Source organism: Gavialis gangeticus, unplaced genomic scaffold (genome assembly GCF_001723915.1).
Source record: "Gavialis gangeticus isolate Ggan-Ray unplaced genomic scaffold, GavGan_comp1, whole genome shotgun sequence".
Lineage (NCBI taxonomy): Eukaryota > Metazoa > Chordata > Crocodylia > Gavialidae > Gavialis > Gavialis gangeticus.
Genome location: NW_017729012.1, coordinates 8,522,101 through 8,537,276, shown reverse-complemented (window position 1 = coordinate 8,537,276; position 15,176 = coordinate 8,522,101). Strand labels below are relative to the sequence as shown.

General features: G+C 58.0%; 1 protein-coding gene across 1 annotated transcript in view; it reads left to right on the top strand.

Annotated features, from left to right (window-relative positions):
• Nucleotides 1–15,176, top strand: part of DOC2B (double C2 domain beta) — a 66,403-nt gene that overhangs the window by 24,252 nt on the left and 26,975 nt on the right. Inside the window, exon 4 of the mRNA XM_019511153.1 lies at nt 7,538–7,647. Coding sequence (XP_019366698.1) covers nt 7,538–7,647 — 110 coding nt within the window. The remainder of the gene's footprint in view (nt 1–7,537; nt 7,648–15,176) is intronic.

The window sequence follows — 15,176 nt, the reverse complement described above, 5'->3', positions numbered from 1 at the left end:
CAGCAGGTGATGATCGCTGTCGCCCAGGTGGTCGAGCACCCGCAGCCCCCACAGCCCCCACACCAGATCGTCACCCATGGCCAGCACCAGGTCCAACAGGGTGTCTTCCCTGGTGGGGCTGTGCACCTCCTGGGTTAGATGGCGTCCTGCATTCTGGCTAGGGACCTATGTGAGCGGTCAGACCTGGCTGACTGCTCCTCCCAGCAGATGTCCGGGAAGTTCAGGTCCCCCATGACTACCACATCCTTTGACCTAACAACCTCTGTGAGCTGACTTAAGAATTCCTGGTCTAGCTCTTCCCCGTGGTCAGGTGGTCTGTAGTAGACCCCCACCGTTAAATCTCTTTCCCCTCGACTGCCTTGTATCCTAACCCAGAGCACTTCTGTGTGCCCCTCCTCTGACTCTGTGCTACCTGGTGAGGCTGTGTATTCCTCCTCAACGTACAGCACCACCCCCCGCCTCTCCTCCCTGTCCTGTCCCTCCTGTACAGCCCATAGCCCTTGACATTCACCGCCCAGTCATGCGTTGGGTCCCACCACGTTTCAGTGAGCCCCACTATGTCTGGGCTGGTGTCAGCTAGCGGGAGGGTGAGTTCCTCTTGCTTGTTTCCCATACTGTGAGCGTTTGTGGAGAGGCATTTGAGGCCTCCTGTGGATGTGTGCACTGGCCCCCTAATCTCAGCATTGCCCGGGCCCCTGTTGCTTACCTGGGTATTTGTTCTGCTCTTCGGTCTAGGCTGGGCTGTACTTGTGAGCGCTGCTCGGTTTAGCAGTCCAAGGCTTCCTCCTCCCTCATCTTACCCTTCCCCCGATGAGCCTACTTTAAAGCCCGCCAGAGGACATCCGCCAGCCTAGAAGAAAACACACACTTACCTTTAGGGGAAGGGAGGAGCCCATCCCACCCGAGCATGTCTCCCTCCTGGCCCTTCCTGCTCGCCCACCAGTTGTAGGCTGGTGCATCCGGGGAGAGTGCAGTGAGCTCAGGGCAAGCTGGGCAAAGTGCTGGGGGTCTGGCCAGGGTTGTATTTTTCAAATATAAATATTTCATGTCAAATCAGTACCAAATACACTTGGGCAAATTCCAAAAGTCAAGTCTCAAATTTTGACTGAGCAGAGCTTAGTCACTCAAGTCTGTGTGGCTCTACTGCCAGGCAAATATCCTCCCTCCCAAACCCATCTGTCTGGGACTTCAGATATTCCCCAAATCCATGGCAGGCATCCTATGTGCAAGCCCCAAGCCCAGAGGCCTTGGGGTTCAGATGCCCCCTAGTCTCACTTGGTCCTAGCCAAAAGGCCAAGGAGAAAACTAGGGCAAAAGCAAGAACACAGCTCCCCATTGCCACAAAACGGTGCAGTCATTTCCCGGATGTGGGGAAATTCACAGGGGTCAGCCTGCCCGGAGTGCACGGGGCAGGCCTCACCCTCGGAAACCACCTTGGTGACCCTGCCAGGTTGATCTCGGCCCAAAGGCCATGCCTGGACATCTGTCCTGGCTCTCAGCAGACTGAACTCCAGAGCTCCTCAGGAAGCAGTTGTGTGTGACATGGCTTTAAAGCCTGTGTGAGCCAGGCTGAATGGCACTGCTAGAAGAACAGCTCCTTTCTCTTCCTTTTCTGCATTAAAAACCTCGCAGCCCATAATCACACCTAGTATAAACTGCAAGGGAAATATTTCCAGCCCCTTCTGTTTCGAATGTGCTGGGGAACGGTATAATTAAAGATGTTGATGTGTAGCGAGAACTCACAGTAACTGCTGGGGTAGATTAATTTAAATACAAAATGCATATGCTATGAATAGTAATCTGGCTCTTGTTTTATACCAAAATAAAAGGCCCTTTTAGAGAAGGTCTATTTATTTGTTACAGTTCAGCGGCATAAATTCACAGTGGTCGGGGCATTTCACCTTGGCACATCTTGGTTTTCACTGCAGCTTAGAAGAGCCATGAGCGCGTTTGTCAGCAGACACTGTCACTCCTGCTCATGCCAAACCATCGATGGTGATCTGCTGTAGGGAGTGAAGAGCAGATGGAAGCCCCTGCATGTCCCGGGCACATTTTGTGCTCTTCGGTGCAGGAATAAAAAAGCGGGGAGGAGGAAGGTGAGGTCCTGGGAACGGCCCCCGCCACCACCTTGCAGGCTACCTTGCACTGTCTAGCCCCCATATGCCATGAGCCATTGATGTCTAGGTCTCATGGGATGCAGTGATTCTGTGCTGCCCTGGGAAGGCCTCCTGCCTTCCCGCTGCGGAGCCTCACGGCTTTGCCACGATGCCCATTTTACAGCCTGAGGACTGGAGGGGAATTCAGCTTGTACCACAGGATCCTTCACAACCTCCCAAGAACAGGACATCAGAAACCTGCCAGCTTTGGGCGATATCACACCCGATTCCTTAATGTGCTTGTAGAAACCCCGCTCTTCACAATGAGATCAAGGTCACCCCAGAAGCCAGGGGCCAAGAACCTGGGATGGACCCTGAAGTCCTGACACCCAGCCCAGCCCTGGAAGCTGTGGATGAGATCAGGAAGTCCTAGGAGGTACTTGAGTGGGCAGTGGAACGTGATCTTGGAGGGCATTTGTTCTGCCCCCAAATGCGAATGACCCCTTCTCCTTTGCAAGTGTGCTGGGGTGCAGGCGGTGGAAAGAAGAGGCAGGGTGTGATAGAGGAGATGGATTGTCCCACTGGGCTCCTTACCTGGGTGCCTACAAAGGGGTGTTGACCAGGTAGAGTGTTGCCAGTGTAGCTGGCCTTTCAAGTGGCTTGATTACCCTTTTGCACTGCTTTAATGGCATTGCTTCTCTTTGCTTCTGCTTGCTCAGTCACATTAAGTGAAGCTTTAAGCATACATAGGGGTCCTCTCTTATGGACACTCTTCCATATGAGCAGCGCCTGGGGCTGCCACAGGAGTGCCAAGGACTCATGACTGGAAGAGAAGACAGTCTGTGCAGGGATACACACGTTCTCCAGGGCTCATATTTGCCTTCTGAGTCCTCTCTAAGGTCTGAGGGTCTGCTAGACTTGCTCCTTCTGAATTTGGGAGCAGGGCCTGCCCCCAGTGCTGTATTTCACTCCCCTCCTCGGGCTTGCTGGACTGACTTTGGTGCACATTCCCAGGCCTTTCCTGCAGTCACATGTGGTTTATCGTATTGCTGGGGATATTGCGCCTGCTGTCTCCGAACTGCTGAGTGCTCCGGAGCGCCTCGAGGTCTTTCGCCCTGCCGAGGTCCCAGCAGGCGCATGCCGTGAGCCCCTGGGGGAAAGCAGAACTCCCTGACCTGTGTCCTGTAAGGGGCGTTGTGCAGGCTGAGTGGTGGACAGCAGTTGCTCCGTGCTCTCCTCGTCTCCACACCCTCCTGTCTATTTGGCCCCAATGCAGCTGGGTTGCTGGAGCTGGCTGATTTCAAAGTACACTGATAATGAGTGCTAATGCACAGCACATGGTGTGCCCCTTAAGCCTGCAACTGTCCACCCCAGCCCTTCCCGGGGTTTCGGCTCTGACGGGCAGGTGTTGGCGGCAGCGCCCAGGACACCATTGCTGAAGGACGGAGAGAACGGAGAAGAGCGCTGAGCCCTGCTAGGGAGCGAGAATGCCATCAGTGCCTGCCCAGAGCTCTCACCATGAACTGGCTTGTTTGAAACTCTTGTGGCACCGGGAGCCTTGTCCTGGCCTCCTTCAGAGGGGACGGAGACCTGCCAGGGAACCTGAGCCCCTGTGTGTAGAGGAGCAGGCACTACAGCAAGGCGACGACTGGCGAGAGGGACCCTGTAGGTGCTGACACATGGAGCACCCTGCTCACCTCCCAGGTGGGATGATGGATGCAACGGCCCTGTGGGACTGTTTGCTGACAGCCTTTATCTATTGCTTTCATCAGAGCTCATTAGGCTGAGAAATGGCCAGAGCCATTTCCCACTGGGCGGGGGATCGATGGACGAGCCCTCATGTAGGCCTGCTCTCCTGAGCCCCGTGTCACTGCCCTCCCTGCCCAGGAGCGGCGGTGCTGAGGCCGGCAGGGAAGGAGTGCAAGTTCTGTTGAGCTTGATCTATCACAGGACGGCTGGTAGGGAAGGGGAGCACAGACTGGCTTGAGATCGATCATCCCTCAGCCTGGGATTGTGCTCTCCTCTTAACCCCCAGAAGGTGCCTCTGCTCCGAGGTACAGCGCTGTGATTGAGCGACGCTGTTAGGAGGCCGCTGAGGGCAGCCGTTTGCATCAGGCTAAGGGAGCCTGGAGAGAGGTGATGGACTGGGGGCATGAACCCCCACTCTCCTTCCGGAGATCCTGTTGGGCAAAGTAGCTCAGTCAACTGCTGATTTTCTTCCCCTTCCTGCCCCTCGGCATGCAGTTTTTGCCTCTGCAGCAGACTGAGATGTGTTGGGTACGCTAGGCTTCAGGATCTTAGGTTGGGAAATGCTGTTGTTGGGAAGAAATCTTCCCTGCAGCCTTTCCCCTGACCTAGCAGGCAGCAGATGGCTTTCCAGCAGGACCTGGGAGCCAAGGAGAGCATGCAGATGAGGCTATTTCACCTCCTTCTCCTGCTCTTTCTTTCTTTCCACCTGCCCGCCTCCCTAACGGTGCCCATCTCCTTCAGCTCCAAGCAGGATGTTTTCATCTGCAGGCAGAAACCCTGGGCAGATGAACTCAGGCCAGCGTGCGGCTCCTGGTGGCATTTGTCAGTTCTCGGGCTCACTCACAGGTTGCATCTCTGCTCCTTTGCTCCTGTTACTTGGAAAGCTTAAAAAACAAGCAGCTCAATTCGCACCCTCCCGCTGCTCGCTAAAGCCTCAACGCGCCTGGTCTGCTGCTTTTATTTTGAGCTGCATCACGTCACGCTGCTCCGGCATCGCCCCGTTGTCCGTGCCAAGCCTTCGCCAGTAGCGTGACGTGATGCCTCCGAAAATAGAGCAGCCGCATTAACTGGGGGGCTTGCGGTGAGGTGTCCTGGCAGCAGGCCTGGGCTAGGGACGATCTGCACCCCAATATACTGCTGCCGCAGCCAGGTTTTGCAGTTCCATGCCTTGCACGTTCATTTTCTGAATGCTTTCCAGCTTCCGAGCCGTTCTGTAGCAGCTCTGTTGGACTTCCCTCCTACCTTCCCCATCTGCTCTTCCCTGTAGCGGTGCACTGGCAGGGTCTGGATTTTCTTCTGGTTGCCCCAGTATTATTGGTGCGTGCCTAGCCTGCAAATGTGGATTGACTGCATTCTCTCCCCAGAAATACTGAGGTGTTGGAACAGGAGAAAAGATGGGGGACAGTTTCTGCTGCAACTACACGGGCTGGAGAGTTACTCCAAAAACATGCTGTATTTCCCCAATTCCAAGCCACCGGCACAGCACCAAGTCTCATGAGACCTGCAGTGAAATCACACAGCCCTGCTGCCCTGACGAACACTGTCACAGGGGAGCCGCTAGAAAACCCAGCTTTGAGGAGATATTGAGGGCGGGGGCGCTGCGGGGAGGCGTAAAGAGGGCAGCCCACGTGCCTGGATTTCTCCCTCTGGTCCCAGCTCGTCAAAGCCCCAGCCCTTGGGCACGAATGTTCAAAGCGGGCTGTCCCCAGCCAGGCAGATGCATGTGTGTGTGGCTCTGTCCTGTTCAAGTCACTGGGGACAAAGCTGGGGAAGTGCATGAGCAAAGTGCCGGATGACAGACTCAGTCAGGTGGCGCCCGGGCTGCTGAGGATTCAGCTTGCTGGTAGCCCAGCAAAGTCAGTGGAAGGACTCCCGTTGCCAGGCCCTGGAGGGTGCTGGATCAGAGCTCTCTCCAGCCCCCAGTGCCTTTCTGCTGAGCGCTGATAAAGCAGCCGGATGGAACGAGCCGAGGATGTCGTCCACACAGCCCAAGGCCCTTTCCCATTCCCATGACCTGAAAGCATCCTGCTGGGCACAGGATGGCAGGGAGCTTTTCAGTGCCCCTCTGCTAGGGTAGGAGAAAGATGTCCTTTTCCGGACTGATGGCAGTGGGGAGAGGCTTTGGCATCTGCTCTAGATTGTCCCCGCCGAGTGCACGGCGGGCTGCGGTCTGGGCTGCCTCGGTTCGACCTCTCAATTAGCAGCTTCCTCCAACTCTGGTGCTAGACTGAATGATGGGACAACCTTTGCAATGGGACGTGCTCGGCCTTCCCAACAAGCTGCGTGCAAATGAGCTCCTCCTGAAACGGTTTCCTGGCAAAACTCCTCCGGACTTAGTATGCTAACGAGAGGCCCTGGAACGAAGCAGCGGCTTGACCGAGCTCAGAGGTGGGAGGCAGCTGGGATGCTCTGATGAGCTCCACTGGGAGCAGAGTACATGCCCACATTGTTCCCCCGTGCCTGCTCCTGACCAACACTTGTGTGTTTCTTTGGCACTTTCTTGCTCCAGCACGTGACCAGAATTCATAATAAAGCTTCCCATGAGACTTTGCATGGAATGATTAATGATTTAATAAAAAAAGCCAAGAGAACAGCAAAAAAATGACAATACAGTGATCCAATAATTGATTCTTGGAAGCGTCTCGCTAATGCTTTATTAAAAAATGCACTTGTCAGGGCAGTTACTTGTTTTCCAGAACTGGGCCTTATATATGGCTGCAGCAGCTTGTTTTATAGGGGCACTAAACTGCCATACCAGTGTTTTATGGAGCAGGCCCTTTCAGAAGGACTGCCATGGAAGGGGCACAGTCAGTCGTCTGCTTGCAAAAAGCAGCTCCTTCCACGGGGATGAATGCAGAGCTGTCCGAGGCCTGGTCCGGGCTCCAGAGCTACGTCAGCAAAGTCCCCTTGTGTAGACGTGACAGATGGCAACAGGAGGGGCTGTCTGCTGGCATCATGCCCAAATGGCAGAAGCTGAAGCTGGTGGAAGCCCTCTCCCCTGCTGGCAGAGCTGCGTGCACAGCAGGGGGGCTGTCGACACTGCCCTGTTGGCAAGGGAAACTTGGTCCACGCTGGGAAGCCAGCACGGCTCTGTAGCGTACGCCAGGCCTGTGTCGGCAGAGGACATACAGCAGTTGCTCCTGCTCCCTCTAGCAGCAAGGTCTGGCTGCGGAGGGCTGTAGCAGAGCCCGGGACGGTGGGAGGGACCTGGGAGGATCCGTCGTGCTCCATCCTGCCTCGGCAGGAGGGCTGCAGGCTCGTGCTCGGCATTGTGCTAGGGCTGTTCATGTCCCTGGGCACTGCACTGCTCAGTGTTAAGAGGCTGTGGTGAGAGCCAGGGGATGCTGAGTGCTGCCAAGGCTAATGAAACGTGTGTCGGGGAAATGACAGTGAGAGCCAGGCCTGCGAGCAGCCAGCCCGCACAGCCCCCTGTGGGGCTTCTAATGAACCCGGGTGATTTTTTTTCTTTTCTCTCCCCTGCCGTATAAATGAGTCCCTGAGCCCGAAGTCCTTGTGCTCTGTTGCTCTCAGCCGAGGTGCCCAGTTTGTGTGGGTGGGGCAGCACGTCCCGGGCGGCAGGGCCTGGGGGAAGCTCATTTCTTGGGCTCTTTCCTTTCTCAAGTGTTTGCGCATCGGTCACGACTGCTCCCCGCTGCAGCTGCAGTAACCGGGGGTGTGATTTGTTCTTCCAGGCCAACAAGCTGAGAACGAAAACTTTGCGAAACACCCTGAACCCCACCTGGAACGAGACCCTCACCTACTACGGGATCACAGATGAGGACATGATCCGCAAGACGCTCCGGTAGGTGTCTCGGTGGATCTGGGTGCGGGCTGGGGAACACTTCCTGCCTCCTTGTTTGGAGAGAAATCCTCCCGCTTGCTTCCCCTCTGGGGGAAGGAGAAGGATGTATGTGGTCACCGCGGTGCAGGGGTCTGAATTCTGGCCCAGAATTCAGATGACCACGTGGGCCTCTCATGTGCATCGCAGCAGCCCCTCTGCCTGGCATGCTGCGGGCACGTGCAGAGCTCCTGCTCTCAGGCCGATCAGAGGGAGTTACGATGTAGCTGGGCCCATCGCTTGCATGCCCTCATGGGGGGCATCTCTCGCACCCTTCGCAGCAGATACTCAGTGCTGAGACTGAAGCGCGGGTGAGGAGTCCTGCACTCCTCGCTCAGTGCCCTGGGCTCTGACGCGCAGGGGGAAGGGCCTTGGGGGTTTACCCTTTTTGTTTCCAAACCTGGTCACTGTGCCATAGTCAGCTGCTCACTTGGTTTGTTCGTGGCATGGGGGTGCATTTTGGGGCCTGGTTCCTGTTGTGTTGGGGGTGGGTGCTGCGTGCATTTTCCAGTCGCCACAAAGCTAAATGGTGCCAAGTTTTCTCAGCCCGGTTTAACCCATCCAAGCAACATAGAAGCCAGTCTCTTGGGAGCAAAGTCCTGTTCCACTAGTGCACATGGGGGTGGGAAGCCGGCCCTGTGCTGCAGGCAGCACGGCAGTGGGTAGGTCGGTGCCATTCGTCCTCACACAGTGTGTCAGAAATGCTGCCTTTCAGACAGGGCCTAACACTGAGGTCTGTAGCAAAGCGAAGGCTTGGGTGGCATCCGGTTTGGGGTAGCAGCCATCCTCCCCACAAAGTCCCACACTTCTGCTGGCCGGGGCACCAGCCTTGGTTAAAGTGGAATCCACGTGTAAGCCCTGCCCCTGCTATTAGTTCCTGAGTCAAGGCCTGTGGAAGTAAAAGGAAAGCATCCCAACGACTTTTAGCACCAGCCCTTGCAAAGGCTGCTGTGTTCTGTCCTTACGTCGTCTGCAAATCGCCTCGCTCCAGTGCCCTGCGGTGGAGGTCAGGTAAGAGGCTGTGAAAGAACGAAGGGGTTTGCCCGTAGATTTAAGCCATCCCAGCTTTGCAGCTGCAGGGCTAAGAGCTGCGCCTTGCAGGGCCCAGAGCTGCAGGAAGTGCTGAGACCAGGATGCTGCGGCACAGCGGTGCTGGCAAGGGCGGGCGGACCCGGAGCCACCTCTGTCAGAGCGCCGAGCACGGGGATAGCGGTCTCCAGAGAGGAGTCCTTCCCACGGGAATATCAGTGCTGCTGACAGTGCTGCCGGCGCATCAGGCTGCGAGCCCGGGTTTCCTTAGTATTATTTTCATTCTCCTCTGTGCCTTTGAAGTTTTCAGCTACCTCAAGCGTGGAAATTGGTTTATAGAGAATCGCTCAGCTGAACTGTTGTGTTGAAATGCGCCAGGGAGTAGGAGTGTTTGGCCTCGGCCCTCACCTCCCCGTTAGCTCACGTAATTGTTTCCTGCTGCGAAAACGATTTCCACTTGATCCTTATGAGGATGGAGCCGTGGGCTCCCAGCAGCAGAAGGGTGCAGTGGAGAACGGGGCCCTGTGTTTGCTGGGCTCGCGTTTCATGTCTTCATTGTCCCGTGGTGGAACTGTAATTCCTGGCACAAGCCTGCTGAGGGATCGTCCGTGGTGGCTGCTGGGGCATCTCTCGGGGGCAACGGTGCCGTGTCCCTGGGCCCGCTCGCTGCCCCAGCACAGACAGTGATGAGCGGTCACAAGCTGGCGGGGCGGATGCGTCTTGCTCCTGCCGAAGACGTGAGAGGGAGGGAGAAGCATCAGACTTTGCCTGTGGAGGGGAGCGCTGAAAGGCAAGTTCTTTGCCTCCAGTTTTATGCTCCATTTCCTGGGACTTGCTCCCATCAAACAGCCATTAAAGCATCAGTGAAACAAGGCAGGAGTCCTTTGCACGGCTCGCATGCAGAGCACTTGGATCCCGACCAGCAGAGGCTGTCTGGTACTTCCTCTCCCCTGGGCTGTTTTCTTGGTGCTGTGGTATCAGGAAGGGCAAAGCCTCCTGCCATGGCCTATCCTGCATGCCCAGAAACCTGTGGACCTCACTGCCGCAGGGGGCAGAGCTGGGCCATGTTGCTGCCTCTCGTGGCCCTGCACTGGGTCGGAGGGAACTCCCTTTGTGCCCCCAGCCAATGCATCTCCAGCCCAAGTGGCACCGGCAGGCTGCCCACTGTTGTGCCCTGGTCGCTCCAGCTCAGCGCCTCCCCGCGCGCCTCCAGGGGCCTCTCGGCTCGGCCCCAGCAGGCGTCGGCTGGCGGGTTGGCATATGGCACGCGGTGGAAGGGGGAACTCGCATCCTCCCGCGTTACTATGGCAACCGGAGCTGCACCGATAACCTGGAAGCCGGCGCCTGTTGCGCGGCTCCGGCGGGCTTGGAGCCTTGGGAAGCCCCAGCTGGAGCGCCCGGGAGAGTGGGGCCAGCGAAGCTTTGCTTGGAGGCTGGGAAGTGGCACGGGGGAGAGGGACTTTGGGGCAGGGGCAGTGCTGGGCCTGGGCTGAGCAGGGCTTTGTCCTTCACTGGCCGGACCCAGCCCCTAGCCCTCTCCCCTGCACCCATCACGGGGTCCGCCAGTTCCCGTGGTGTCGGGCTGCAGGCGAGACTGATGTCAGCTCTCACAAATTTGCCACAAGGTGGAAAACGGTGTGGATTTTTTCTTTTAATTCATTGCCCACATGTTCTAGCTTTCCCTTGGGGCAGTCGCCCCTGAAGTCCGGCGCCTCCCGGGTTCTCAGTTCCGTCCTCCAACGTATCGTTCCCCGCTCACCTGAAAGGGGAAGCAGGAATCTCCAGAGGCCTGGACTCCGCTTTGGACCCTGCCACTCGCTGCCTGCACCGTCTTAGCCAAGTTGCTCGCCTGCCTCGGAGAGCTGTGGGGAAGGGCTGTGCAGCACCGAGCGCAGGGGGACTCGGAGCCCAGTTGGGGCCTCTGGTGCCACGTGCAGGTGAGGGAACACCGTGGCGTGCAAGCTGCTACGGCTGCGGACACACTCCCGCATGCGCCGTCCTGGACGTGAGGTAGCAGCAGGCAGCAGGGAGGTGGCACTGGCCAGCGTTTTCCCTCCTGCCTGGGAAAAGCCAGGGGCTCTGGGTTGGTCACTTCTCAGCAGCCCGGCTTTGTGGAGGAGCCCACGCGATACCCACCATGGTGGGGAGGAGGGAGCACCGCCTGCATCCCTGGTGCTGAACTCACGGTGCACCCGGGAAACTCATCTGGGTGCCTGTTTAATGCAAAATCCACCAGCGAAATGAAAGCAGCCCCCAGCCCCTGCCACCTTGGAGCCTGCCTGGGCAGTGAGAGATGGGGGCCAGGAGCCTCCGCTCTGCACCGTCCGTCTCGGCGTTTGGGGCCTGAAGGGCTAGCGCTACCTGGGTCCTCACCGAAGCCCCGAGGAAGAGAGGGCTGTGTTGCTCAGCTCAGGATTTCCCCTGTGAGCAGAGAGCAGTAGGAGGCAGCGTGAGGGCAGGGGAATGGCTCTTGGCCCTCTGTGAGTCAGCCCGGAGTCGTCTCTTCTCTGCCACCTCCTTGCAAAGGGCTCTGGCACGTGGAGGGCTTACGCCCTGCAGGCGGGGGCGGGGCGTGTTATACAGCCCTGGGCAGCTCGTGGAGCAGCAGAATCCCTTGGGGCGAGGGGGCAGGGTGGGGGCCCAGACCGGGCTTCTTCACGTTCACGGTGCAAATGAGCTTAGTTCTCGGCCAAGGAGGCGGCAGTCAGCGGTCACTGCAGCTGCAAGGCCCCGGGGCCCCTGCACCCGTGCAGCACTTCTCACACCTGCAAGGCAGCCCCAGGCCCCAGACCACTCTGCAGTCTGCACCTGCCATCCCCAGTCCTGAGCAGGGGGTTGTGTCTGCTGGGCGCATCGCTCCACCACCGCAGCCCCAGCTGCACCTGCCATGCCGTCTGCTCTTCCACTTCCCAGGCTGCCGCAGAGCAGAGGCTGACCCGCTCCCATGTGGCACTTGTGTGGAGAGGGACAAGCGTCTGCCAGGATTTGGCCCGCAGCAAAGGCTGGGCTCTGCACCCAGAAGGAAGCGGCCCAGGGAAGACACCCTCGAAAGTGCAGTCACTGCCCATGCTCCCTGTCTCCCTTTGCAAGGGGACGGTGTGGGATGGGGAGCCGCACCTCTGGGGAGTGCCTGAATCCGAAGCAGCAGTGACCTCTGGTTTAGGAGTGGGAGCACAAGATGCTCAGACACCAGCCTCCGGCCCGGAGCACCGAGGCGCAAGCAGCAGAGCACGGCATCGGTGTTCAGCATCTTCCTGGTGGCAGCAGGCCTCTCCACCGCTGTAACAAGTCCTGCACTGAAGGACAGCTTCTCTGAACTAATCGTCGCGGGTCCCGGAGATTAGCCTTGCTGCAAACTCATTTCCTAACAAAGTCCGTGGACCGCTCCTGCCACAGCTTGGCTTTTGAAGGAATTAATTGAAAACGCCCCAAAGGCTTTGGGGTGGCTGTTGCGTGTGCCCGGGACGGGGGCAGCCTCCAGCATTTCCGCCTTGGCTCTGCAGAGCTGCCACTGAAGAGTCAGCGCATCTTCAACAAGCCGCTCAGAGGTTGTGAATCATGAAGTTTAATTTAAACGCCTGCCCTTCAATTTCTCTGTGCTGGTGTCAGGGGGCGTGCGGGAGAAGGTCTCTCGGTGAAGTATGTGTTATCAGAGACTTCAGAAACACTCATAGCAGATCTGCCCCCCCACTCCCCATCCAGCCTCGGGAAGCATTTGGGAGATGTTTTAGCTAGCAGCAGTGGCGGCTGGCATCTTCCTGAACGCCTGTGATGGAGCTGAGACACAAGACTCGTCTGCTTTCATTTCCAGTGTCTTAGAAACAGCAAACACCAATATTTTCATGCTGGCAACGGTCACCTTGGGGGCCCGATGCCTTACGTGTTGACAGACAATGGCACAGGGCGCTCTCGTGCCTAGAGGCTAAAATGAGATACGTTCACACTGGACTGGGTGCGGGCTTTTAAACTCAGGCTGATGAATCAATCGCTTGACCACATTCCTGAGGCCTGGGCTGAAGCCTCCATCTTTAAAGCGTGGTTGGAAGATATGCTCCTCTCCAGGTGCAAGCTTGCGGCACGAGTCCCTCAGCAGGGCTCCCAAGCTGCGCAAGGCAGGAGGCCAGACCGCGTGTGCACAAATGGTCCTTTCTGGCCTTAAAACCTAGCAGCTGCTTTCTTCTTCACCCTAAGGCTGCTGTATACCACTTCAGCACTGTGAGGGAGCCTTAGAGAGAACACGGATTCATGCCTGGCGTCAGGCTCTTGCTTGGTCTCCAGTGCCCTTGGGCCCTTGGATTGTAGCCCCCTTTGCAAAGCAGCCGGTGATGGGCAGCGGTGAGGAGGGCATTAACGGTGGTTTCCTGGTGCAGACTCTGCAAACCGGGGCTCTTAGCATCACACCGCCTGCTTGCAAACAGCGAGTGGCGCAAGCCCACCAACCAGATCTGCAGCCAGAGCGGACACCCTCCAGGCCAGGGCCGTGGCCCTCGGGAAGGAGTGGGTTCGACAGCAAGGGAGCTGCCTGCATGTAAAGTCCTCAAGGGGAGAAGGCCAGGCGGTTTGTGCCCTCAGGAAAGTCAGTCCCGGTCAGTCCCTACTGCCGCCCCTCCTTCGGCTGCTTGGGGACACCTCCTCCAGGACGGTGCCTTGAACCGGCTGCCCTAAGAAGACAAAGTCACCTCTTTTGTTGCAAGCTCTGTCTTAACTGTGCTTCTAGGGCAGCTTTCAGCCCCAAGGCCTGGAAGTGCGCACACACTTAGTTCTGTGCAGTGGGGCAAGTCCCATTGCAGTCAGTGAGCCATCGCATGGACGCTGGCCTGGGCAGGATCAGGACTAGCATGCTTTAGAGACAGGATACCCTGGGCACCCTTGTACCGTCCCCTGTCTTAAAGTGCAGCCCCTCGGGGTGCACTGCTTAGCTCTTTGCTGCCAGTTGCCTGCAGCGGTGCTGGGTGACCTGGAGGCCCAGCCAGGAAAAAGGATGCCCCGTCCCTCTGACACTGCTGCTTAACTAGATCAGCAGAGCACAACTGCCTAAATTAAATAATGCCACGATCCACAATAAATAGATGCAATGCATAAACATGGAGCCGCCTGATATTGGACAGAATTATTCCTCCGCAGTGCCTGTTGAGGAGGCAATGCATTATTCATTTCATACTCAGCCAGCCACAGAGCAGTCCCACTAGTGCCAGAGGTTCTCTGCTTGATCATGTCTTCAACAAATAGTCTCACGCAGCCGGCGGGGGTTCACAATAGGGCCTGACCCGCGCTTGCGAGGACTGCAGAGCCGGCTGCATTTCACTTCCCAGGGAACTTTTCAGCCATCAACGGGGCAGCTCCTCAGCTATTGTCAGCAGTGGAGCGGTTGTAATTACACCCACCTATTAGAGCGGTTGTAATTACGCCAAGTGCTAGAGCCCTTTCCACTCGGAGATCTTGGCGCGCAACGCAGAGCTCGGGTGGTTCTTCCCCATGTGTTGGAGTAGGGCCGTGGCTGGCTCCTTCTCCACTTTGATTCCAGATGTTCTGCTCCCTTAGACGGCTGGACATGGCGTGCACACGCTTCTCTGCATACGTGCTTGCTGGCGTTGCCATGGGGACAGTGTGGTACCATGCAGGAAAGGGGTGGCGTCCACACAACACACTCATGGTGAGGCTGTTGGGCCTGGCAGAGGGGGTGCCGCAGGCAGGTGGGCCTTCAGCCCGTGGCCATGTGTGGTCATGAGCCGGCACAGGGACCTGTTAGGGAGCTTGCTGGCAGCCCCTGGGTGGGGAGCAGTAGCCCCTGGGCTCAGAGCTCCCCCCGCAGCAAGAGCCAGGCAGCAAACAAAGGCAGCCTCCCGGCCTGCCACCCACCATCTCTGGACGTGAGCACGGGCAGCTGGAGCAAGTCCTTGGCCACCAGGCCACAAGGCCGCCTTCCCGGGGCTGCCCTTGTAGTGGAGCCAGTGGTGTCCACAGGGAAAGAGTGAAGGGGCCAGAAGTGAGGGGCTGCTGCAGCTGGGGCCTGGGGTGCACGGTGCTGGGCGCTCAGTGCGGGTGCTGAGTCCTGGTCCTGGTCCTGGCCTCCCCTGTTCTGCAGGGAGGCTCCTTCCCTTTCCAGTGGAGGGGCCTGGCCCCCCGATCCTCAGCGAGTCCCTGGGCCTGGGACTAGGTGCAGGCAAGGGGGCTGTGCTGGGTTGCCTGGGGGCCGGGGGCAGGCCGGGTGGAGGCAGGGAGACAAGGTCTGGGCATGTGGCCCCGGGGCTGAGCACAGGGCTTGTTTGTACTTTGAACGTCAGGCTTTCTCCTGTTTTCTGCTGCTGTGACCAAACCCCAGCCAGAGGCAAAAAACCGGGCCGGCTCCAAGTGCGATGCCCGAAGGCGCGGCTCGCGCTAGCCCTGCCCGCTGGCGCCCGGCGCCGAGGCGGCTTCCCCCGCACAGCCCGGCCCGGCCACGGCAGCACCAGCACCAGCACGTG